General features: G+C 49.2%; 1 protein-coding gene across 1 annotated transcript; it reads left to right on the top strand.

The window, feature by feature from the left end:
* Nucleotides 1–7826: 7826 nt before the first annotated feature.
* Nucleotides 7827–19424, top strand: Krt77 (keratin 77). The gene is made up of 9 exons (XM_075960731.1): nucleotides 7827–8372; nucleotides 12849–13063; nucleotides 13985–14045; nucleotides 14417–14512; nucleotides 15354–15518; nucleotides 16756–16881; nucleotides 16992–17212; nucleotides 17550–17584; nucleotides 17939–19424. Exons 1-9 carry the CDS (start codon nucleotides 7827–7829, stop codon nucleotides 18217–18219), a joined length of 1746 nt encoding a protein of 581 aa, XP_075816846.1. The 3' UTR covers nucleotides 18220–19424.
* The last annotated feature ends 6588 nt before the right edge of the window (nucleotides 19425–26012 follow it).

Below are 26012 nucleotides of genomic sequence, written 5' to 3'. Positions count from 1 at the left end.
AACTATGACTTTTACTTCTCAGCTGTGCTCATTTCCACCGACCCAGAGAGCCTCTTCTCATGACTCTCTGTCCACCACAAATCCAAAGCCCGCCCAGTCCCATCTGATTGCTAAGTGCCCCCTGCTTTCATGTTTAGCTTTAGACACTTTTGATAGTTGGAGGCATCCACACAGCAGTTGTGAATAATAGGATGCTTGGGGGGAAGATCTGGCAGAAGGGCAGGCGCCACATTCATGGAGGAGATTGTTCTTGGGGAAAGGTTAGCCAAGAGTCATTTGCTCTGTGTTAGTCAATGTTCTGATGCTGTGAAGAGACACTGACCACGGCAGCTCTTACAAAGGAGAACAGCTAACTGGGCTTGCTTACATTCAGATGTTTGCTCCACTACCAACGTGATGGGAAGCATGGACATTCAGGGAGACATTGTCCTGGAGAGACAGCTCAAAGTTCTGCATCCCAATCTGCAGGCAGCAGGAAGAGAGAGACACTGGGCATGGTTTGAGCTTTTGAAATCCCCAAAGCCCACCCCCAGTGACAGCTTTACCAAGGCCACACCTCCTACTCTCTCTCATGTAGTGCCCTCCCTAATGACCAGGCATTCAAATCTCAGCCTGCAGGGCCATTCCCTCTCAAACCTCCACACTCTGCTGTAGACACTGTTTTGAGGTCGACATCTGCTATAGGACGCTGGAGAATTCTGCTCTCTGATGATTGGTGAATGAGCAACCACAGAAATGGGTTCCTGAGGCTGAATCACTGCATTCGTACCGACTTGTGTGACTCGGCTATTGCAGGCTTCGGTATTTTTCTGTAAACTAGGACTCGATCCACCTACCTTGTACCCACGCTGCTCTGCTCTTCCATGCCCCTGCAGGGCGGCCACTTCATTCATGCATGCATGTAGCATGCAGGAGTCATGCTTTGCTTCAACATCAATGTGGCTGTGCTATCTCTAGGTGGTAGAATTTTTTTTTCTTCATTATGATCTTCTGGTATGTGGCCGTATCTTTTGAATATGTGGTCCATGACTGGCTGAAACATCACGATGTGGCACATGACTGGTTCTGGACAGAACACAGGTTCAGTGCAGGGCTGGTAAGGCCCATGGCAAACAAGGGACAAACAGGGAGAATAACGGAAGACAGACATGAAGGAGCACACTTGTGAGTACCTTCTTTGTAAAGTCTCTTCCTCACCAGCAAAAAGATGGACGAGGGAAGTTAGATAAACAGAAATAGAGGCCACACCTTGGTAGAGCACAGAAACTCCCCACCGAGTCAACAACATACTGCTAGGAGACAGCCCAGTGCTCCCGAGCTAAAACCATGGGAGACCGTGTCTCCAACAGGGGATAATAGCCTGTTACAGTGAGAGAGGAATGTGGGGCCTGTTCCACTGCTGCCTGCACTCAGAGGCACGATGGCCCCACCTGTGCCAGGGCTCCTTCTCTCCACGCTCTTGCCAACACTCCTATCTTATCTGTCGATGGTTGCCATACTAACAGGGGTGAGGCTTATCTCGCTGTGACTGTCATTTACATTACATTTCTCTCATGGTTGGTGGTGTTGGCTCCTTGCCCACTGGTGGTGGGAATGTAAGGTAGCCCAGATTAGCCTCATGGAAAACAGGATGGAAGTTCAGAAAAAAATTAAAAATAGAACTACCATACGGTTCAGCAATTCACTTCTGGGCATATTTATTTAAAAAGGAGATGGAATTGGGCTTCTTTTGAAGACGTGAGTGTGCCTCATTGTCCGTAGACAAATGGATAGATAAAAACTTGCTGGGGCCAGAGAGGTGACTTAGGGGTTAAGAGCTCTTGTTGTTCTTCCAGAGACCCCAACTTCTGTTTCCAGCACCCATGTTGGGCGGCCTGTAAGTCCAATCCAGAGGCTAAAGAAGATTTGAGCTGGTTATGGTGAGACATACCTGTGAATACCAGCTCTTGGGAATTGAAGGAGGCAGGATCAGAAGATTGAGGTCATCTTCAGCTTTACAGAAGGTTTGAAGCTTGCCTGGACTACCTGACATCTTGTCTCAAAACACTAAGAAGCAATAAAATCAAGCAAAAACAAACCAGGGAATGTGGCACATACGATATGCAATAGAATGCCAATGAGCTGACAGGAGAAAGAAACCCCATCAGCTATGACAACATGGAGAGGCTCCCTGGGGAACTATGCTAAGTGACAGACACATACATGATCTCATGTATGTGCAAAATGGAAAAATCATATTCATAGAAACAAGAGGGTGGTGTAAGTGTCCTGTGAGTGGAGAGAGAGAGGGTGGTGTAAGGGCTCCCAACTTAAGTGGTGAATGCAGCTTGGGGCTGGGACCCTGAGTGGAATGATGGAGTCTTTTTTCTTGCTCAGAAGATTGTCTCTGTCCCCCTACCAAGAGACAGGATCTCATCATGTACCCCAGGCTGACCTGGAACTTGTAATCCTCCTGTGTTGCTCTTTACTGTCTTGCACAAGCAGCCCTCACTCATTTCAGAAACTAGGGAATTAGAGCAAAGCATATCAAAGACTTTTCCATGGTTTACAGTATAAAGGAGCTTACATTTTTGGAAATGATGCTGCCCTAATTTGCTATGAGAAGTTGGATGGAAAACCCAGTGTAGTTGACAGAGGGTTGCTTTGTCTAGTAACTGTTAAGTGACAGTCATGCCTGGCTATGTCCTAAGAGCATCTCACGAATTAACTGCCCCAGCTTTCCCAATTTCATGAGGTAGGCAGTGCCTGGGCATCACAAATGGGGAAACTGAAGTGTGGAGAAGTTAGTGAATGTAATTCCTATGAGGTAGAATCAAGACTCAGACTCCAGAAGCCGAGTTCTAAAAGCTAATCCCACAAAGCAGAAGGAACACAGCAGAACCCTGCCTTTGGAGTCAGTCTGCCCAAGTGAAATCTGGGGTCGGGGGGCTGCAGGCACTATGGCTGGCTGCTTGCTCACCTCAAATCATCAGTAAAATGTGGTTGCATGGCTTGGGATGGGGCTCAGTTAGTAGGGCACCTTCTTAGCATACCTGAAGCCCCCAGCTCATCTCCAGCACCTCTTCTGCCAGGCACAGTGGTACAAACCTGTAATCACAGCACTTGGGAGGTGGAGGCAGGGTCTCCGAAACTCAAGGTCATCCTTAGTTACTCAGAGAGTATGAGGCCAGCCTGGGTTACAAGAAACTTTGTTCTCTGCAAAAAAAGGGGGGGTGGCGACACTGGAGATGGCTTAGTGGGTAAAATGCGTGTGCAAGCATGAGGACCCACATTCAGATCCCCAGGATCCCCAGAAAAATCAGAGGGCGGTGAGGTGAGTCTGTAGCCCTGGTGATGTGTGTGGAGACTGCAGTTTTAGTGTAGGAGGTACCGAGACAGGCGGATCTGAGGAGAATCTGGCTGGACAATCCAGCAGAAGCAGCAAGCTCCAGGTTCAGGGAGAGACTCTGTCTCAGAATATAAGATGAGGTGACAGAGGGAGACACTGACACCAACCTCTGGCCTCTACGTGTGCATGAACCCTTGCCCCAAGAGTCTATGAGGCTCAAATGCCGTCCATGTAGCTTCTTCATTGTAAGACCCCAATAAAAGTTCATAACCATTGTTCCAGGGATGCTTATTCTTTAAATAAAGGAAAGAAGAATAGTTAATTCCTTGTGTTTGTATTGCTATCATCTCTTTAACATGGAAAGGAGACATATGAGCCTGGAATTAACTGAATTTTTCCTATCTCCTGCCCCAGAGATTTAGGATTCTGGTCCCTACCCCACTACCAACTATCCCCACAATCTTGAGTACATCCTGACTCCCTTTTGATCCAATATACAGAAGTGTCTTCTGCTCAGACAGCTGTGATTCATGGCCTGGGCCTTGACTATTTCTCTTGGAATTCGGCTTGGGTCCAGCCTACAACCTTGTTTTCTTTTAGGCCCACACATGCCCAGCTGTTCCCTTTGATCAGGGACAAGAGACAGTGCCAGCTTTGGTGAAGGGTGTTTAAAAAGTCAGCTCTCCAGTACTTTGGATGGAAGAGCCTTAACATGCCCGGAACAGCATTGTCTCTGCACGGGACTCTGCAGAGATGTGCTGTGGCCTCATGCGGGTTTCCAGGGCTCAGAGCATCTGATAGGTTTGACAAGGTAGAAGGAAGTTACTTTCTCCTTCATTTCCAGGCAGGTCCTGGGATTCTAGTCAAAGAGGGTAACAAAGGTGAGGCCCTGGGTACTTTGGGACATTAGGTGATGGCCCAGTAGCCATCCTCACCCAGAAATCAGAAGTCCCCAGTGATGTGAAATGACACCAGCCAACTGACTGGTGACCTCTATTGCAAGTTCGGTTCTGACACTTGAACAGGGAGAAGCTCCTGCTGGGTGGATAACTAAGGATGGAGCTTCTGCTCTGTCCAGCAGCCGCTCTCTTCCCATCTTTACCACCCCATGGTGTCTTATCTGCAGGTTATAGGTCCCAAAGTTCCAGTCACAAGGCTGACACAAACTCCATACATACCTGCCCATAGCCCCAGAGCTTCACCCTCGGGGTGGGGGTTGGGGAGTGAAATGCTTCCTCAGGTCTTTCTCTGCTACACCCCTGCCATATCCTTGTCCAGCCCCTGGGAGATGCTGGATGAGACAGGGAGCATCTGTGGGGATGCTTCATGGGTCACACCAGCAGATCCTCTGGAACCCTGCCCCCTGCTGCTGCTGAGACTGTGATTCTGTGACTGATAGCTGCTCGGGCCTCACCCTCTTGGCAGCTTGGGTTTCAGTATTTGGGAGTCAGGTGGGGCAAGCTGACTCCCCACTTGTTTTTTAAGGAGAGTTCTTGCTGATGATAGCAGGCAGTGAGTGATGGGAGGGGGAGCCAGTAGTCAGTAAACAGGGCAACCACAGAGCCAGGAACCAGGGAGGCTGGCTCAATGTGGGGCCAGGCTCTTCCTTCTTCAGATATCTCTGTTAGCCTTTACTTTCACTCAGTGGCAGGACTCTGCCACTAGTCTCCACCAGCAATCTGGTGGGCACTTTTTAGGCTGTGTTTGGTTCTGATGCTAAGGACCTGTTTATTTAGCTGGGTGTGGAGATGGAGGTGACGAGAGATGGATATAAGCCAACAGTACAGACAAGCTCTGCAGAGGTTGAGAGGGGCTCCCAAGGTCTTTAGCCTTGGGGGAAGCTTCCTGAGGGTGTTAGAGGAAGGAGCCCCATTCATATGGCCAACTGATAGCTGCTCCTTTGTATTTGAGCATAGCCCTCCTTAGGGTCTCCTGCACTGCTGATGTTACTCTCTTTGTTTCAGACGTCTGAAACGGAGATTTGATGATGCACATGTCCAAACCAAGGGGCTGGGAAGGGGCAAAGTCTTGCTTTAAAGCCAAGTTTCAAGATGCTCATCTCAAGAATTCCTTCATCAACCACTGTTGCCATGCCCGCTGTCCCACCATAACTTTTCTGACCTCTTCCTCTTTCTTTTTCTTTCCTTGCTTCTGCCTCTGCTTGACTCAGAACCCTGGCCTTTTGGCAACTTTCCATTGCATCTGGCTCTCCGGAGTTTCATTTTCAACTCTTTCTCTGGCCTTTTTGCTTTCTCCTTATCTTTGAACATGCGGGCCTGGCTCCATTGTCCTATCTAAAGTCCCTTGAGGTTAAGTTGGGAATAATGGCCGTGTATAGATGGAAAAAGACTAGGGTGGCCATCTGTTTTGACTTGTATAGCACCGTCCAAGCTTGAGTTGGAATCATGGATGATGTGGATGGTTGTTGCTCACCGGGATGGGTTCGTGGGAGGGAGAGAGCAGCAACCATCAATTCATGGAGTCTGGAAAGACGGTAGCATCCAAGGCTCTGGAGCAAATGACTTGTCTGAGATGGCAACATCCAGGAGCTGAGCTTTTGTCTCCACATCTCAGGCTCATTCTCTTCCCCCTCCACAGCGATCCCTGGAGGTGACCCATTAAACAGTTCCCACGCTCGGAACACTGTGGAGAGTGATAAGGCCCTCAGGACACTTCCAGCTGCAGGCTTTTCCCTCTGAACAGTCTCTTGCTTTTTCAGACCAGCCGATCATTCCAGCCTTGATTGGGATTTCTGCCCAAAGCTGGAGCACTTGGGAGTCAGTCCCAACTATTGCAAAATAAATCATTTATTGCATGAACACATAGAAAAATGACATTTAAAATCCTGGGAGAAAGTGTCCCATGATCTGCCTGAGTGATTCACGCTCCTTGTGACTTTTGAGCCCCCCAGGTCTCCATAACATTTATTATATCATGACCTTTTCTGGTTCTGCTACACTTCCTTGAGGGTTTAAATAATTGCGTCCCTGTGGAGAAATTACCCAATCTTGTTTGCTGAAACTGGGCATTTATTCTTTCTCTTCATGTTTAAGACATTTTCATACATTTGGATACAGTCCACCAGATATTTGTATCCAGAAGCAGAAACACACTTTGTCAGATGACATGAATACACTCCCTGAATTTCTCGCCAGGCCTCCTACTGGGGACAGTCCTCAGAGAATTCACGCAGGCCACGATTCACTCACTGCAGTTCTTTAATAAATACAGAATTTGAGAGTAACCCTTGAGGAACTTACTGTTATTATTGCCACTTTTTACTAGGAAGACAATTTTATGCTGAGCAAATACAAAATAATAATACTAAACCTAAATTAAGGCTTTTCAAAAAACTGTGATGTTCATAGCAGCATTGTTTGTCATAGCCAGAATTTGGAAACAACCTAAATGCCCCTCGACTGAAGAATGGATATGGAAAATGTGGTACATTTATACAATGAAGTACTACACAGCAGAAAAAAAATAATAACATCTTGAAATCTGCAGGAAAATGGATGGAGCTAGAAAACATCTTGAGTGAGGTAACCCAGAGCCAGAAAGATAATTATCACATGTACTCACTCATAAGTGATTTTTAGACATAAAGCAAAGAAAAACCAGGCTATAATTCACAATCTCAGAGAACCTAGACAACAATGAGGACCCTAAGAGAGGCATACATGGATCTAATCTACATGGAACATAGAAAAAGACAAGACCTCCTGAGCAAATTGGGACCATGGGGACCATGAGAGAGGGTAGAAGGGGAGGGGAGAGGAAGGGAGGGGAGTGGAGAAAAATATATTATTAAAAACAATAAAATAAAAAACTGTGGTCTTTACATATCCCTTAAACTTTTTTTTTTTTACAAAAATATTGCCAGTGTCAGTTTAGAAATATTAGAAGAGAAGAAAATAGTTTGGGATAGTTTGCCTTTGAGTCTAGGAGATATTACAGGGAGATGCTCACAAAATATTTTGTTGACACACGAAAACGATGGAAAACAAAACCAGCTTTTGCGGACAGGGACAGCCCTGTTGAAGCAAGTGTCTCCACTTTCGTCCCAGCTGTGGTCCCAAGGTCACTAGACATTCTGTAGTTTTATCCCAGATCTCTCAGGCACACCCCAAAACAAACAACTCAGCGTGTTTCGTAGGAAAAGATCAGTGTGAGATTTGAGGAGAAACTCCACAGGAGTTTCCAACACTGAGATCCTGAGAGATTGCTGCCCTTCGATATCTCCATAATAAGAGATAAACGATAAATGATCAAGTTGGGGGAGTTTGTCTGCAGTGTAATTTCAGCAACAGATAGGTGTGAAGTTTTTAAGCAGATGGAGCTGGCAAATATTCCCCTCCCAGGCACCCAGCCCAGCAGGTGTGTGTATATATAGGGACTGAGCCAAAGCCTTTGCAAGGGAGACACAGCTCCTTCCCTCTTGCTTTCTGCCTCCTTCCAGTTGGGCCCTTGCTTTCCACCTCTGGTTGCCCTAGCAACCATGAGTCACAGGTTTAGCTCTCAGTCTGCTTTTAGCTCGAGGAGCAGGAGGGCCTATAGCAGCAGGTCCTCCTCGGGCTTTGGCGGTGGGCGACAGGTTGTGGGATCTGTGTGCCAGTCACGCGGGAGGTGCAGCGGCGGTGGTTATGGAGGGGGGTTTAGCTCCCGGAGTCTCTACAATCTGGGCGGTAGTAAAAGCATCTTTGGGAGCCTAGTAGGGAGAAGCGCCAGTGGTTTTTGCCCTGGGGGAGGAGCAGGAGGATTTGGAGTAGGAAGAAGTTTTGGGGGTGGTGGCTTTGGAGGCGGTGGCTATGGTGGTGGCAGATTTGGAGGTGGCTTTGGGGGTGCTGGATTTGGTGCTGGATTTGGTGGGTTTGGCGGATTCGGTCCGTCTTTTCCTCCTGGGGGTATCCATGAGGTGACTATTAACCAGAGCCTCCTGGAACCCCTACACCTGGAGGTAGACCCTGAAATTCAAAGAGTCAAGAACCAGGAGCGTGAGCAGATCAAGACTCTCAACAACAAGTTTGCCTCCTTCATCGACAAGGTAAGTACCTTAGGGGTAGATAGAGTCCTTGGTCAGCATCCAAGTGGCCGAGAGGGCCTGACGCTCTGCCATAGTGCTGATCCTGCGGAGCTGCTTCACTTTGTTGGTGGCAGTCCCTCCATTCAGTGTGGTCTGGGACCCCAAGAAAGCCTTTGACTGAGGCTTTTACATAGATAACATGTAATGTAGGCTTCTGAGGGCTGCATTTTATCTTTCCCTTTTAGTAGGAAAGCAGATAAGAGGTGTGGTGATACCCAACAGGTACACATGATAACAATCTCGCTCTCAGTCATCATTACCCACGTTCCATTCATCTGTGTTCCTAGACACCCGTTCACTCATTTAATCACCTGCCTCAGCATCCATCCTACGCACCATCCATACACATGTATCTGTCCACCCACCCGCCAACTAAACCACACCATCCATCCATCCATCCATCCATCCATCATCCATGCACCCACCCGCCACCTCAATCACACCATCCATCCATCATCCATGCACCCACCCACCAACTCAACTACATCCATCCATCCATCATCCATGCACCCACCCGCCACCTCAATCACACCATCCATCCATCATCCATGCACCCACCCACCAACTCAACTACATCCATCCATCCATCATCCATGCACCCACCCACCAACTCAATCACACCATCCATCCATCATCCATGCACCCACCCACCAACTAAACCACACCATCCATCCATCATCCATGCACCCACCCACCAACTAAACCACACCATCCATCCATCATCCATGCACCCACCCACCAACTCAACTACATCCATCCATCCATCATCCATGCACCCACCCGCCAACTCAACTACATCCATCCATCCATCATCCATGCACCCATCCACCAACTCAACTACATCCATCCATCATCCATGCACCCACCCACCAACTCAACTACATACATCCATCATCCATGCACCCATCCACCAACTCAACTACATCCATCCATCATCCATGCACCCACCCACCAACTCAACTACATCCATCCATCATCCATGCACCCACCCGCCAACTCAACTACATCCATCCATCCATCATCCATGCACCCACCCGCCAACTCAACTACATCCATCCATCCATCATCCATGCACCCATCCACCAACTCAACTACATCCATCCATCATCCATGCACCCACCCACCAACTCAACTACATACATCCATCATCCATGCACCCATCCACCAACTCAACTACATCCATCCATCATCCATGCACCCACCCACCAACTCAACTACATACATCCATCATCCATGCACCCATCCACCAACTCAACTACATACATCCATCATCCAAGCACCCATCCATCCAAGCACCCATCCATCCATCCACCCATCCATGCATCCACCCACCCATGCATCCATGCATCCACCCACCCATGCACATGCTTATCCACATACATCATCCATTTATCTACTCATCCACCCAATCTATTCATCCACTTATCCTCTTAGGCACACACATTCACCCATCACCCATCCATCTATTCACATCCATTCATCTCCCTTCTTCTATCTTTATCTGTCTATTTGTCTGCCCACCTATCTATATCTATCTACTTATTTACACCATGTATTCATACATCCATCTAATATGTCCACCCATCCACTCACCTTCATCCATCCATCCATCCGTTTACCCATCCATTTGTATTCATTTACCTAAATATCCACTCACCCACCCATCATCTATCATCCACAATAAATATCACCTACCCATGCTTCTACCCAACACTCATGCCTGCACCCATTCCCTGCTATGCACTCAAATGCTTATCAAGCCACCCATTCACCTGCCTGTCTGTCAGTCTACCTGTCCATTTGTCCCACTCCTATTCATTTCACAAATATTTTATTAGGTTTACTGCATGCCACCATACACAGAAGCTACAGGGAGCCCCCAAGCTGAATGGCGGAGAACTGGGACAGTTTATAGGAGATGTGTTAGTATGTGTGGCAGCCTTTGGGTCATGGTAGCCTGAAGGTGCCATGAGTTGTGCCATGGTGGACACTGGAAGTGCTTCACTGAGAGATCCCAGGCCTCACCTTGGTCTTGAAAGTGAAAGGAGAGCCAAGCACGGCACAAAGAATGTCCATGTAGCAAGGAGGCGTGACAAGTGTGATCCCTTCCAGAGAATGTCAAATGTCAAGATTTCTGGGAAAGTGACAGGAAGGAGAGAGGTGGTGATATAATAGAGGGACAGGCAGCAGCAACAACTGGGAAGCTGTCGTGGGCTTCAGTAAACGTTCTGGTGGCAGGTCTCTCCAGAAGCTAACGGGGCATTCTGTCTGAGTTGTCCTTTGTCCGTCACCTGAGACTAACCGAGAGCCACTGTGAAGCCCTTTACCCCAGTTCACTGATTAGGTTTGCCTCATGTTCAGGTCTCTGAGGAGAGGTTGGCAGACAGTAAAAATCTTCCTTTTGACACTTGCAGAGGGAGGTACAATGACCACTGTCTGCTATCAGGGCAAGTGTTGGAGCTGAAGTGGTTTGTGAGCAGGAGGAGGGCATGGAGAAGGGCCCCAGGGTGTTCACTCTGGAAGTGAAACCAATTTGGACACCATGGTGCCTGAGTACAGGCAGAGGCCGGAAGGTTTGCCTGGAGCAAGGACTTAATAGTGAGGGAGATGCTGCCAGGAGGCCAAGGTTGCTGAAGGGGGAACAGGGAAAACTGGCATCACCAAAGGACCACAGATTTCTGGGAATTAATTTGGGATTTTCATTGGATCAAGGCTCCTGCCATCAACAGAGGCTTGTTTAGTTTTACAGCAGGGTACCAAGATGCAGAAGATGGCTTCCTGTTCTCCTTTGGAGCTGGCCTTGATGACCATCAGCCAGGTGGCCTCCAGCCTGGACAAAAACAAGCTTTTTATTACTGTAATTTCTCAGGGTGGCCTCTGGTTTCCCATCTGCACAGCCTGGCCTATTCTCAACAGCACAGTAGAGCCATCCCTTTAAAGGACAGCACCTCTCCTTCATAAGTCCTCCCTTGGCATAAAAGTCACAGTCTGAGAAGCCCATACCCACTCTGCCACTGTCACCAAACATTCAGCTGTAATGGAGTAACTGACCTTCCCACTCTCTGGGGTGTCACCACAGAACAGAAATAGTGGCAGGAATTCCTCATGGGGTTACAAGCTGCACTGACATGGGACATCTGAGAACTGCTTGCCCCAATCTGTTGCTGTGATACAGCTAAGCCAAGCCTGAGAGATAATGTTCTCTGCACACATTCTTCCGATTAAAAGCAGAATCCAAGGAGAGCTGGCAAGAGCTGGCCCCTCAGACAGGCAGAGTCTCAGGGGCTTGGGAATTCTGGGTGGCTTATAGCGCTCCATCTTAGGACAGTGTCTGCAAAGGGCTGTTCTGCTTCCACAGAGCAGTGGTTCCCCTCCCTTTCATAGAGATTTCTCTCTTAATGTGTATATATGAATGGATATGTTTATAAACTTATTTATGTAGGAATGTGTTTGTGTACAAGTGAGTATGTAAATGTGTGCACATGAATGTGAATATATGTGATTATACCTGTCTGTATGACTGTGAATATTTGTGCATGTAAAATATATATACAGATGTATGATGCACACACACATATATGAAATGTGTGAGAATTTGTGTGCACGCGCGCCCACACACAGTCCCTGAGGGAAGCACACAGTTGGCACAGCTGTCTTTATCAATGCATGGCACGAGAAGCTCCACCTGTGGGCAACCGGCAGGGAGCAGTGAAAACTGGGTTTTGTGACATGAAGGACAAAGGACTTTTGATCCATGCTGTCAGCCCCCACTCTGTGTCCAATCTTTGTTCCCACAGTTTGAGGGGAGGGAGTGATGAACAGGACCACGTTGATGCTCTATTTCCTGGGCTAGCAAAGGAAGAAGTAATCTAGGCATTTTTTGAAATATGTCAGCCCAAAGCTCTTACTTGGGACGTGTAAATGCATTGTGAGACTTTAAAAAGCAGAAGCACTTATTTAATAGTTCTACCTGGGCTATAATAGCATTTAAATGAGGTTACTGTCTTGAAAACCACAGTTGCAGGGAGCAAAGATGGTAGTAAATTCAGGGGGCACCCACCCAAGCATGCCCGGGATACTAAAAGACTGCTCCTTCTCAGTCATGAGCCACACTCCAGTCATAAAGACAAAGGAAATGACAATTGCTCATTTTGGCATGAGCCACACTCCAGTCATAAAGACAAAGGAAATGACAATTGCTCATTTTGGCATGGATAAATTGAGTGTGGGCTGAAAGCTCTGTTGTGTCAGGGTGTGCATCTCAATGTAACTGGCTGGAGGTGACATAAGAAACTGTTTACCTCCCCTGATGGCCTGAAGGCCCATCTTGAACTTCCAAGGAGGTTTGAGTGGGCTGCAAGGCCACGGATAGCTCTTCCCATGGAGAAGGCTGTTCCAACTCATGGTCTGGGGTATCCTGGGGACCTTGCTTTTTAGGTGCGCTTCCTGGAGCAGCAGAACCAGGTGCTACAGACAAAATGGGAGCTGCTGCAGCAGGTGAACACCACGACTCGAACCAGCAGCCTGGAGCCCATCTTCGAGAGTTACATCAGCCAACTGCAGAGGCAGGTGGATTTTCTGAACTCTGAGCGGTCGCGCCAAAACTTGGAGATCAGGAGCATGCAGGATGTCGTGGAGGACTACAAGAGCAAGTAAGGATCCAGGTGGGGGAGGGGCCAAGGGGCAAGTCAGGGTCCTTTTGCTGCAGTGGAACCAGGGGGCTCATGTGGTTCTGCAGTGTATAACTGCAGGGGGTGACGTTTTACATGTGACAGTCCTGGTGGGATGTCAGTGGCAGCTAGCTGACAGTTACACTGAGCAGGGAAGGGCAGGGGCCCTGCCTACAAGTTCATCTCTTTGTCTGGAGCATCCCCCCTTGTTGAGTACTGGATGGAATAGCTCTGTGGTTCTTAAACTTAAGCTTGCCTCATGTTGTGTCTGAATCTATGTCCCACCCCAGTGGTTCTGATCCAGTGAGTCTGGGATGCAGTCAGAGTATATGTGTGATGCCAATGCTGGTGGACTGGGGACCACACTGAGACGCACTGGTTGAGATGAAATGATGCTTAATAGTTAACACCGGCAAGGGTAGGGGTGACTTCATGAGCGACTGTTAGTCCTAAGGGGCCTTTTCTACAGTCTCCCACCTCAAAGGCCATGCTCACTGTGTTGGGTTACTGGAGAATCACATATGTCTGAGTCCCCAGGGAAAAATAAAACTCACAGTTGGGGGCAGAACTATAGGTGAAATATTTTTCTCTTAAAAGATTTGGTCAAAGTGGTTATTACTTTATGGTTTTATTGAAAAAACTCGAGGTAAACATTTATAACATTGTAACATCAGAACAAATGGATATGTGGGGACATTCTGTGTCTCCGAGTTTCTCATGTTGTGTTCTGTCCTTACTGTTGGCCAGGAGGATTTGGAGTTACTCCCAATCATCCGTCAGCAGTGCTGGAGCAGGGCTGAGTTCAGGATGGTGGGGGCTTGGGAAAGTCTTGGTTTTCTGCTGGGAGGCCGACCCTCAGAGGGCCGAGGTTGGCTCTCAGCCTGCTTCTTGCCTCCACCACAGGTATGAGGATGAAATCAACAAGCGGACCAATGCTGAGAACGACTTTGTTGTTATGAAGAAGGTAATGGAAAGGGCGTCCCCAGGGAGCTGAGGATTGGGTAGGAGAGAAGCCCTGGGAATGCTCTGTGCTGTGGACAGGGTGATTCTTGGGCTAGCATGGGCACGTGCTCTACCCAACTGCAGGGCATTTACAGAGAAAGGAAGTCAGACGGACTCTGCTTTGGGATCTGGAGAGCTGATGTGGCTGAGGCATGGTGGAGGTTGTTGTGCCTCTTTCTAGGTCCCTGATTTGAGTGAAGTGATAACATTTTTAGCCAGGAACTAAACCCAGAGAGAGAGAGAGAGAGAGCATTTGACAGTGGCCTGAGGCCAGACATGAGGCTGGTGGCATGTAATGCTTGGGTAATGAAGTCAAACATTTTCGTTACTCAGGATGTGGATGCTGCTTTCATGGGCAAATCAGACCTGCAGTCCAAAGTGGACACGCTGTATGGGGAGGTCAACTTCCTGAAATATCTATTTGATACGGTGAGTCAGTCCTGGGGAGAAGCCCCTTTCTTTTCCCACACCTCATAAAAGCTGGAGAAGGCTCATCTCACCAGGGATCCAGCTCTTCATGTTGGGACAGCCATTCCCTGAACTTCAAGGTTCTGGTTGGGGCAGTGGGGATGTGGGGGGGGGGCAGCGAGAATCTCGAGTAGGTGAGGGTGAAGTGGTTTCCTGCTTTATGGTCTCCTGGGACACGAGAGTAACAAGCAGGTCTTCACGCTCTGTGGGAAGGCCATCGGGCTCCGGGAGAACCCTGTAGAAAATGATAGGATGGGTTTTGTGGAAAAAGCAAACTGGAGGGGAGCCGGAGTTTGTTCCCCAGGTCCACCTATGACCTGTGTCTAACGTGCGGATTCATGCTCCCAGCTGAGTGCTGCATCAGAAGCTCTGCTTGTGGAGTTGCCCATTCAACAGAAGAGTGCATGAACTGAGATTCAGTTATTTGCTTCACCAAGCTGCTAGTCAGGTGACTCCAGACTGGCGTCCCTTCTGCTGTCATTGAGAGCTCTTACGGCTACAAGGAGCAGCTGTGTCTTTCAAAGACCTGTGTCAAAAAACTGGTGAAGCCAGGGCAAGGCTGGGGCAGTGAGTACAGAAGGCATGATGGAGAGGGGGTCACGGAGTTGCTTCCTCCTGCCAAGATGCCTGGGCCCCATCACTTGAGTTGAGACACTTAAGACCTTCCATTTGTGTTTCATTGCTTATAAGAGGCCCTTCTAGCTCAGATTCCGGCTTCCCCAGGAAGCCTTGAGGGAGAAGCAGAGGGGCGACTGAGGCTCTAGGGGAGGGTGGAAGGAGTGAACTATGCTCTGCTTCGCAGGAGCTGTCCCAGATGCAGACACACATCAGTGACACCAATGTCATCTTGTCGATGGACAACAATCGCTCCCTGGACCTGGACAGCATCATCGATGCAGTGCGAGTCCAATATGAGCTGATCGCACAGAAGAGCAAGGATGAGGCCGAGGCCCTGTACCAGACCAAGGTGATCTTGGGCTCTGAGTTTGCACCCCCAAATAAACAGAAACTCTCCAAACTGATATTGCCTCCTCACTTTAACGTGTAACATGCCAATGGTAAAGACTTCCGATAATTGGCTAAGGATTACCCTTCTCTTCGCACTACCCTGAATGCGTGTGGTTAGTTCCTGCCTGTTGTGGTTATTTATTTTTAGTTCATACTCATAGGTGCCACACTGCCTAATTCTCCTAAGCCTTGCAATAATAGCTGCCATTAACCATAACTAGACTCAGGAGTGCAAATTACAAACGTGTTTTTTAACCACCACAACGTTTGTTGTTTTTATTTTTCATAATACTATCTTTTTTGTTTTCTATTTTATATATTACTTAGAAATGGCTTTCTGTAACTCTAAACATTCTACAACTTTCTTAACAGTATGGGAACTTATTAGGTGAACACTTGTTACCATGCCATTGGACATATTTTCTGTTACCTTCTGGGTATGAATGCATGTTTCTGAATGGTTAAGACTCTAGTTGGAGGAACAAAGGCAGGCAGCTCAGCCATTCTGAGTAAGCAGGATGTGGTTGTCTGCTTTGTAGATTTTGAAGCCAACTCTAGGGTTGCCGACCTCTGTCCCACAATCTGGAAGCAGATGTTGTGGGATACAGTGGATCTTGTCACTGACCTGGGGAAGGGGAATTGTGTCAGAACACACATTTTCTCGTCAGCTCTTCAAGAGGACGCCCTGTGTTTAGTCTGGTTGATGAAGCAATGCTGGCACAGGAGAGAGAAAATAATGACTGTGGGTCCTTTGAGGACTTCTGAGGCCAGCAGTTCCTGCCTGCCAGGAGAATCACTCTGGAAATGGGACAAGGAATATGGGGGTGGGACAGAGTGAGAGGGTCCAGTGTGGGTAAGGATGGTGTGAAGGCTTAGGTGTGTGAAAAAGGTGGTGATGGGCATTAAGAAACAGGGTTGTCTGAATGGAAGAGAAGACCGCCCAGAGACTGGTGGAAATCAGGGAGGTTTATTATAGTGGGGTATGTGTGTGCGCATGTGTGCGTATGTGTATGTGTGTGTGTGTGTGTGTGTGTGTGTGTGTATGCACGTACTGTGCCTACACATGTCTTTTTGTTCCTCAGCTGAGGGAGGTTTGGGGTGGATGACCTTACTCCAAGAGAGAGAGGCCCAGAGCTTTCTCTGGGAGACCATAGAAAACAGCAGGTGCTGACCATGGTGCTGCCTCTGATATATAGTACCAGGAACTGCAGATCACAGCCGGGAAACATGGAGATGACCTGAAGAACAGCAAGATGGAGATCTCAGAGCTCAACCGTAACATCCAGAGGCTGCAGGCAGAGATCAACAGCGTCAAGAAACAGGTGGGGCGCGTGCTCATGGTGGGCTCACCAGATATGCCACCTCCCATAAGGTCAAGGTCAGATTCTAGGGGCTCAATACCTCTGTGGTACTCCACTTGTCTCTGATACAGATCGAACAGATGCACGGATCCATTTCTGATGCAGAGGAGAGAGGAGAAAGGGCTCTCCAGGATGCAAAGCAAAAGCTGCAAGACATGGACGAGGCTCTCCAACAGTCTAAGGAGGAGCTAGCCAGGCTGCTGAGAGACTACCAGGCAATGCTGGGGGCCAAGCTGTCCTTGGATGTGGAGATCGCCACCTACCGCCAGCTGCTGGAGGGCGAGGAGAGCAGGTGGGTGTACTGCAGCCATGTGCCCTGTGCCAAAGATATGAATGGACCAATGAGAATGAAGAAAGGCTTTTCCAGGTGTTCCCAGAAAGATTGATGGTTCAAGGTGAGCGGAAAGATGCAAGTTAGGGTGTATAGGTTAGAAGGGTAGAGGGGAAGCCGTTGTTACCCACCCCTTCTCCCAAGCACCAAGCTCCTGTACTCCAGCCTAAGATAGGTGCGGCCAGGTGTGACCCACAAATGCTTTAAGACTTCATGAAAGGGCTCGGGGACAGTTCTACTCTACCCCTACATCAGCATCTCTGCTCCTATGGCTGATGGCCCTGCTTTCATTTCACAGGATGTCGGGGGAGCTACAGAGTCAAGTGAGCATCTGTAAGTAGCAGCGTCCGTCCGGGATGGAGGCTGGATGGGCTGGGCTGGGTTGGCTTTGTTTTCTAGTCTCTTACAAGGAACACCATAGTGAGCAAGGCCTGCTTTGCTTGATTGGGGTACTTGACAGCATTGGTTAATGATCATTAGATGTATCCAATAAAAGCTGAGCACTGAGGCCTTGTCTCTAAACAGAGGTGTCACACTTAAACGAAGGCCTACATCCTTTGGAAGTACGCAGTGACTTCCAAGGAGTCTGTTTTCAAAGAGGAGGTCACTAGGGATGACGGGCTGCAGGCGCTCACGGCAGGTGCCGAATCCTTCTGACCCTTGTGCGTCTGCCCCTCCCTGGTACAGCTGTGCAGAGCAGTCAGGTGACTGTAGGCGGCGGCAGCTACGGTGGCGGCAGCGGCGGGGGTTCAGGCGGTTACGGCGGTGGATACGGCAGCAGCTCCCGCGGGGGCAGCGGCGGTTACGGAGGAGGAGCAGGCTCCCGCGGGGGAGGCGGGAGCTACGGCTCGAGCAGCAAAAGCAGCAGCAAATACAGCGGCGGCGGCGGCGGCCGGAGCGGCGGCTCCTCCCGCACTCAGATAGTGCAGACCTCCACCCACAGTTCGCGCAGGCGCGTGGTGGAGTAGCGGGAAAGCGGCTTCAGTACCTCTCCTGCCGCCCTCCCCCCCCCACGCCCTCCCGGGCTCTCTCACCTACCTTTTCCCAACGGGTCTCAGCAAGCTTCCAGGTCACTTCGCTCTAGGTGGGGAAGCAGGTCAGATTTACCGCTTCTTTATTTCGTTAAAGACACATGCTCACTCCGGCACCCCTCCGCTGTCCCTCCACTGTCCTGATACCCAGGGGCCTTGTCCAACAACGAAGAAAAAGAGCTTGGAGAACAACTTCACTAGGGGCCTCAGACCCAGGTCCCTTTTTCTCAAACTGGGTAGCTCAGTAAATAATAACCCCTCACCCACAACGGCCTTCTGAAATCTCCCCTCCCAGAAACCTATTGCAAGGCAAGCTTGTTTAGCCAGGGGCACATCTGAGACAAGGGCCATGGGGAGGGGGCTTGCTCTGTAGCCTTAAGCTCCCTCACTGTGATGGCAAGGGTGGGTTTGTTGTTCAGATTCGGTACCTTTAGGTCATGCCCGTGCTGATCTATTTTGTCTCCTGGGTTAACAGCCCCAAGTAGGGATCGTTCAGTGAGCATGGAAACTGGAGCCCTTGTCCAAGGAATGGCTGTTCTCAGCAGTGGGTGGGGGTGGTATGGGATTGACAATTACGGTCTGTTTCTGCCCCTCCCCCTTCCAGCAGCCCCTGTATTTGGAGCCAGCTCCTTCCAGAACTCTGTTCCAAAAGGACGTGCTGAGAATTGCCCAAACATTGGGCACCGGTAGGGCAGCCTGGCCCTGAGGAATGAGAGATGTTGCCTTGGGTTGGGGAGAGATCCAACCTTAAGCCAGTCTGGAAATGGCCCGGGTTTTAGCAGGCAACCCAGTGTTCTCTCTCAGAACTCCTAAGTCCCTTCTGAACTCTGATTCTAAGTTGCCACACTTGAACTCCTAATTTAAATTTTAATTTACAGTTCTCTGAAAAAATCCTTCAACTGTGCCGAGGAGGCAGGAAGAAAAAAGCACAACCAATGAACAGCCACTAGAGAGGGAATTGGCTTTGCTTCTAAGTTCTGGAGACCCCTTCACTGGCTTGCTGAGCCTGTAATTCTGTCTGGAAGGGCTTCTCTGTAGGGATCCCTGGGGAATGCTGTGACTTCATTGCCTGTTGGAAGCTGAACTTTGAAGGGCTTGGCAGTTCTGCTTTTTTCTACAATAAAATTTTCTGTGATCTCAGTATATTGTGTGATCAGGAGATGAGTTGTTATTTCTTCAGTTCTTTGAAATTAATTCAAATTTGGGAAGGTAAAACTTATTTTTTTTTCTTGTGTGAATATAGGTATATATGTATACAGGCACGTGTGTGTGTGTGTGTGTGTGTGTGTGTGTGTGCGCGCAGGTATGGGCATATGCCCATGGAGCCAGAGGGTATCAGCTGTTGGTCTTCAGGTGTGGACTGTCTTCTTTTCTGGGTCAGGGGGATAAGTTCTCTTATTGGCTCATGACTTGCCAAGCCAATTAGGCTAGTCTGGTAGAACGGTCAATGACAGCCATACACACCAATCTCTGCCTAATCTGGTGCTAAGATTGCAAGTGTGCGTCACTATGCCAGGCTTTTATATTGTGGTTTCTGGAAGAGCAACTCAGGCCCTCACGCTTGCTAGGTGAGCATGTTCCTGTGGTGCCATCACTGCCCCCAAGGAGTATCGTCTTCTATACTTTTTTATTGTACAAGCAGTGCACCATCTTGAGAAGCCTCCCAAGCTCTCAACACTCACCAAGCATTCAAAAGCCAGCTGCACAGTGCTCAACATTTGTACAGTTCCTATGAAGGCTTGTTGTGAGTTGCAATCATACTGGAGTGAATTATTGTACCGCAGGCAGTGGCCCATTCCCTGAATGGAGGCCCATTCCCTGAGCGGAGGCCCATTCCCTGAGCAGGGACAAGGGTCAGGGCAATTTTAAGAGATTCTTCAAGGGAAACAAGATGCAGATGTTTTTAAAATGGGGTCAGTCACTCCATACCTGCCTCCTATGTGGAATTTCAGAGTCAGTGTGAGGGAGTCTCATAAGATTTGTGAGCTGGCTTCTCGTTTAGTGAAGGAATATAGATAGAATTCAGATAAGGGATGCACTCGGTTTTGACCACAGACTATATTGGTAAGATGTATTCCCACACCTGACAGTCTATCTTGGCAGCAGGCCTGTTGGAAGCAGATTAGGGAAGGGAGAGATGAGCAGAGGAATTGTTCGAACAGGAGAAGAGAAAGAGGATATGGAAACAAGGTTCTATATTTAAAATAAAAAGCCCAAAGCCTGGGGAGTAGCCAAGGGAGAGGTGGGGAGACAGCAGCGAGAATAAACATGATTGACAGCGTTTACCTGTCACAGAGAACAGTCAACAGGGCGTGGTGACAGCGAAGACAGCTATGGGAACCAGGAAGAGGAGAACCAGGAAGAGTCCTGTTCAGGCTCTTCTGTTGGGAGACCACTCTGGGAGCTATGAAAGCCAAGACTGGTAACAGACAGGAGTCTATGCAGAGAACAGTGACCAGGGCAGTAGTGGTGGGCATAAGGAGCCTGGTCCTTGTGGAATGGCTGGAGGTTCCAGAGAGAAGCCTGGGGCAGGGGAAGAAGAGCTTATTAACTACGGAGATTTGAAGAGCCTGCCTAGACAAGGAGGCTTGGCCCCGCTGATGACCCACCTGGACAGGTGGGAACTCCAGTAGATTTGATCTCGTGTGAGACACCAGCCGTGTGGCTGCGATGAAGCTGTCAGGTTGAGGGAAGTCACAAATGATGGTGGGGCTATGTATATGGAAGCATGTCACAGTTTGCCGTATGTGTGCATGTAGGAGGGCCGGAGGAAAGCAAGGGATCCCCACTCTGTATGTTGAATGGCAAGAATAAGGTCAGACACCAGGGAAGGCCAAGCACCAGCCAGGACTGTAAAACAACCCGAGCTTCTGGCAGCACTAGACACGGTCGAGGGTGTGGACTGGGATCACACATATGTTTGTGATGCTCGAAGGGAATCCAAGGTGACTCTGGGAAAAAGTGTCAGTTTGGGGCTAGTCACAGGCCATCTTTCCCATCCTTCTGGGCGGGAGTTGGGATTGTCCCAGAAAACGTCCAAAGACTTGACTATCTGAGTCAGAGAGGAATGCAAATCATGGACCAGGAGGAGGGAACTAAATGCCCCAGTTCTGGGATTGTAAGCAGGGAGATACTCCAGAGCAGGGGCATAGGAAATATGGGGAGAGAGAGAGGAGGCAAGCAAAGAACCTAGAATCTAGAGCCTGTAGGCTTATGTTCTGGGCAATGAGGAGTTCTCTAGGCCTGAACAACAGAGACGGGCACTGGGAGACGGCAGAAGACTCTAGAGAAGGTTCTCTGGTGTGTGGTCAATGAGCAGTCTCACGAGGGCCAAATACCACCATACCCAGATTATCCCAGTGAGAATAACAAGCAATTCTATAAATGCCTTGCTTTTATTATCTCATATGGTTTCCACTGTGGCTGTGACAGGACCTAGGAGGCCGCAGTGCCGGCTTGGTGGGGTATTCTATATGCTGAGATAGTGCTTTTCCGTAAGACAGGTAGTCAGAAGGAGAGCATGGCTGGCCCATCATCCATCACCCATCAGATACTGGCTAGTGTGGATCCCAGGGAAGCTGTGCCAGCGGCTCCTCCCCCTGGGAGGCGTGGCAGGGAGGGCCACAATAGAAGTCTAAATTTAATTCCACCAGCTTTTCAGCTGCAGAGATTTTTATCTAGGACACAGTGAACAGGAAGAACAGCCATTGGCTCACCACCTCTCTCACTCCCTCTAACTTCATCTGACCTTGGATGAGATGTGCATGTCTAGGCTGGGAAAGTTCTTGGTCTGAGGAGGAGTCTTGAGAATGCCACCTGACTGCCTAGCCCTTTGGCCCAGGATGCATCTTCAAATTAAAAAGCCAGGTGCTCCAGCAGTCCCTCTTCAAGAGCACTGCTGTCCCCATGGCTTTGTTGTTGTTGTTGTTTTTAATCAGCTTTTCGATCCATTCAGGAAAGTACGTCTTCAAGTTGATCACTGCTTTGTTGCTGGGTTGGGCTGGGAACTTGGGCTTCTGGGAAGTTCTCCAGAATGAACAATCATTTCCAAATGTCTCAATGCTAACCTTGGAAGGCTTTTGGGGGCTCCAAGTTCCAGCCTGGCTTCCAGTCTGTTGCCCCCCTCTACCCCCCGCACTGTGGCATTTTGCTCCACTCCACAGAACAGGCATCCCATGGTTTTAGCCAGCGTTCCATGCATTTAGCCCTGCCTCCTTTCTGCTGCAGGTGCTGGCTGCTAGCCTGGTTTTTATGAGATGCAGCACCATCTTCCCTATGACAGACTCTTGGCCATCCCAAGCCCTGGGGAGTTTCAAGACATTAAACCTTAGGGTTTTGACAATTTTTAGCAAGGGGCTTGTACTAAAATCTCCCCCATGATTATATCAGCTTTCGGGCCCTTCCAAATGCAAGGCCTACTGACTTTCTTCTCTCTAGCTACCTCCTACACTCTGTAGTTTCCTTGGAAGGTAATTTAGTCCCGATTTTACAAACGAGGAAAGTTAGTCTCAGAGAGGATTGGTGACCTGCCTAAAGTCAAACAGCTGGATATGTGCTACCAGGAGTGTGGCAGTGGCCTCCTCCACCCCCACCCCAGAACAGAGCGACACAGCATCCACTGTCTCTCTCTCCTACATAGGCCTCTGGTGGCTCCCCCACTCCCCAGCAGTGACTCCTGGGGGCTGTCCTCTTTGCTGCCTGCCTTCAGTGAGTCTTCCCCTAGCTCTGCCCCTTTCCATCTTGCATTAAAAAGCCTTGGCCCCTCCTCAGCCATTTGTCAGCTTTCAACATCTCACCCCGCCTCCCCATTGTCTGTGACTCCCTGCACTCCTCCCAGGCTTCAGCTTTCCCACTCCCCTGAAATTTCTGTCTCCCACAGCCCGGCAGAGTCCCTCAGGGCTGGGTGGCTTGTCATTGCATGTTTCTCTTAATTCTTTTCTTGGTCCCATCCCTCAAAAAGCTCTCAAAATATCACCACACCTGCCCCTGCTGTGCCCCAAAGCTTGTCTTGGCAGCGGTGTGGGGGTGGGGGGTGTGGGGGTGGGGGGTGGGGGTGGAGGATGGAGAAAGGCCTGTGCAGATGTTCTGGAAGGCCCTCAGCTTGTGCTATTGCTGGGGCCCATAGAGCAGGCTGAGAAGCCCCTAAGACCTGGAGGATTAGCACTGGTGAGCAAGCACACAAGCACACACCTGCAAAAGAGCCAGCACACCAGCATATGCTCGGCTAAGGCAGTAACCTAGTTCAGGGGAAAGAGCCCAACAGAACAGCAGTGTGTTAATCAAGGAAACCTCCCTGGAGGAGGTGAGGTCTGGGCTGACCACCAACCAACTGAGTAGTTGGTTATTATAGACAGACTGAAATGAGAGTCTAGAGCAGCTAATCAGGATGCGAGGTGTGTGTGTGTGTGTATGTGCGTGTGTGCGTGTGTGTGTGTGTGCACACGTGTGTGTGTGATCCTAAAGCCTGTCTGCGGGATGGGCTTTGCAACAAGTTGACAGGATACTGGAAAGCCTTATCAGAAAGAGAAGAAATGAACTGGGAAAATGAGACGGAGAGGAAGGGGGAAGAAGAGGGCTGGACAAAGCACAGAGAGGAAGGGTCATTGCTTGAGGTTGAATGGAGAAGGGACACATGAAGCAGGTAACAGCCTGGCCAAGGTCAAGAGGCTCTGGAGGCGAACAAGTCTTGCTGGTCAGTTACCCTCTAGTGACCCAGGGTACACACTTCCACCTCTAGGAGCCTATTATCTTTTCCTTAAAGTGGAGCCAGTACCTCTCAGTACCAGCTACATGAGATACAACACTTAAGAGTGTTTGGACCTCCAGAAGTCTGGTCTGTGTCTCCTCTTCATTCATGTGTTCTCGGAGCGTGGGGCTTATGCCTTTGTTTCACAGGTGTTTTTTAAAGTATCCCGCATCGGACATCCTAGGAATTAGCCGTGGCTTGCTGGCGGTGCTGCAGTTCCTACCCTCGAGGGTTAAAAATGAGCCGTGGAGAGGGAACACGGATTTGATTCAGAAACTGGAGCATTCCTAGGAACTGACTTTACAATCTCGGCTGTGCCATGTTCTCACTTCTGTGGTAGGCAGGCTTGATGGCACAGTCTCTGAGCGCCAGAAGCTGGGAATAGTCCCCAGATCCACTTGCTTTCTCTGTACTTCTTCAGGTTAGGAGGAAGGCCAGCAGAAAGCCCAGGGTCTGGTTCCACCCGTGTCTTGTCCTAGCTGGAATGTGTTAACCCTCTCAAGACCTCAGCTTTCAGCTTCATACGGTGGGTTCAATGGCCTCGTGGGAAATAAACTTAGGTATGTGTCCTGTGGGAGCCATGGGAACTTCAGTTGAGGGTGCTTTTGTGTCTTCTCAGGGTCCCTGCTGGAATGTGTTTGCGGAGCTATAAACTGGTTTTCTTTCTGTTGGTTGCTTAGGGAAGCAGAGCTCACTAGAAAGATCTGTCATTGGCTCTCACACACATTCACATACACGAGCATGCAGACAGATATGCACACCCCTCCAAAATGCTAGAAGGAATCGATTGTGCCGAATGATATGTCTCATAAGGGAGTATGCTGGACTAAAAGAGTTTTGATTGCCTGTCAGAGACGATTAGGCAACAGTTATTAGCACGCCAAGGCCACTCCAGTCCCCATTGTTCCCAAGAACCAATTACTCATTCCCTAAAGAGATGGAGAGTTTAGCAGCCCAAGGATGCAGGCACTGGGACAGAGTTCCAGAAGACAGTGCTATGGAAACAGGAGGAGTGGGGGACAGAGGACAGGCTGGGGGGCTTCTTGGAGGAGGGCGGGAGAAAGCTTGATGGGTTGGTTGCAGAGGGCTGGCCCAATTGCCTGGTTCAGAGCTGCCAGAGACTGGGGGGATGATCTTTAGAGATGCCCCTCTCCTTCAGAGCTTGCTTGTACACAGGGGAGTTCCCACACGCTCACAAGGAGCCAGAAGCCAGAGCAGCAGGCTCCTTGCTAAGGTGTCTTTGCCTCCATTTGCATGTAGTGTGGAGAGCATGCCAGGCTTCTAAGAAGTTTTAAAATCATCATCTGTGTGGATTCAGGTCTTTCCAGATCTCGGTGTCACTACTGTCTGTAAATACCGATCAGCTGCTCTTCAGGAAGGCCCCTGGCTGGGTGCGACGCACATGCCCACGATGACACCCGGACAGAGCAGCGTCTCCCTCACCTCCATGCCCCTCTTCTTAGAGTGATTTGAAACAATATTTTTCCAAGTGCCAGGATCCAGGGCCTCAAAAGATAAACTCATTTTTCTTTCAGAGCCCTCCATAGCAGGATAGCATTTCATGCTGTCCAGTGATTCCCACAGCACTCAGGCGAGTATGAACTCATTTGCACGTTGACATACAAAACATGGATTAGGATCTTATACGCTCTGTTTAGCTAGGTGCTCTCTGCTCACATTCCACGGGGCCACTTAGCAGCTCTGGAGATGTGGGAAGCTTTCCAACCCGCATGCCTCAGTTTTCTCATTTAAAAATGGGTAGACTAATATCTTTCTCAAAGTTGCTATGAACATTAACTTCTGTGTATAAACCATAAAACACTTCCTGGCACATGACCCATTTCTGACTTGTTTTTACACTGCCCCCCCCAAGTCCTGCTCCCCTTAATAGCTGTGGTCGCTGACTCCAGAAACTCTGCGAACCTCGCAGCACAGATTTTCCAGATTTCTATAACTGCCCTCCCTTCCAAACCTACTGTCATGC

The sequence above is a fragment of the Microtus pennsylvanicus genome, chromosome 2 (genome assembly GCF_037038515.1).
Source record: "Microtus pennsylvanicus isolate mMicPen1 chromosome 2, mMicPen1.hap1, whole genome shotgun sequence".
Taxonomy (NCBI): Eukaryota; Metazoa; Chordata; class Mammalia; order Rodentia; family Cricetidae; genus Microtus; species Microtus pennsylvanicus.
The sequence above is the reverse complement of the archived record's forward strand: the minus strand, read 5'-3'. Positions and strand labels throughout refer to the sequence as shown.

Coding starts and splice junctions, on each gene's coding strand:
- Krt77 (XM_075960731.1), top strand. CDS start 7,827: ATGAGTCACAGGTTTAGCTCTCAGTCTGCTTTTAGCTCGAGGAGCAGG. Junction 14,513..15,353: donor TGAAATATCTATTTGATACG/GTGAGTCAGTCC, acceptor TCTGCTTCGCAG/GAGCTGTCCCAGATGCAGAC. Junction 17,213..17,549: donor CTGGAGGGCGAGGAGAGCAG/GTGGGTGTACTG, acceptor TTCATTTCACAG/GATGTCGGGGGAGCTACAGA.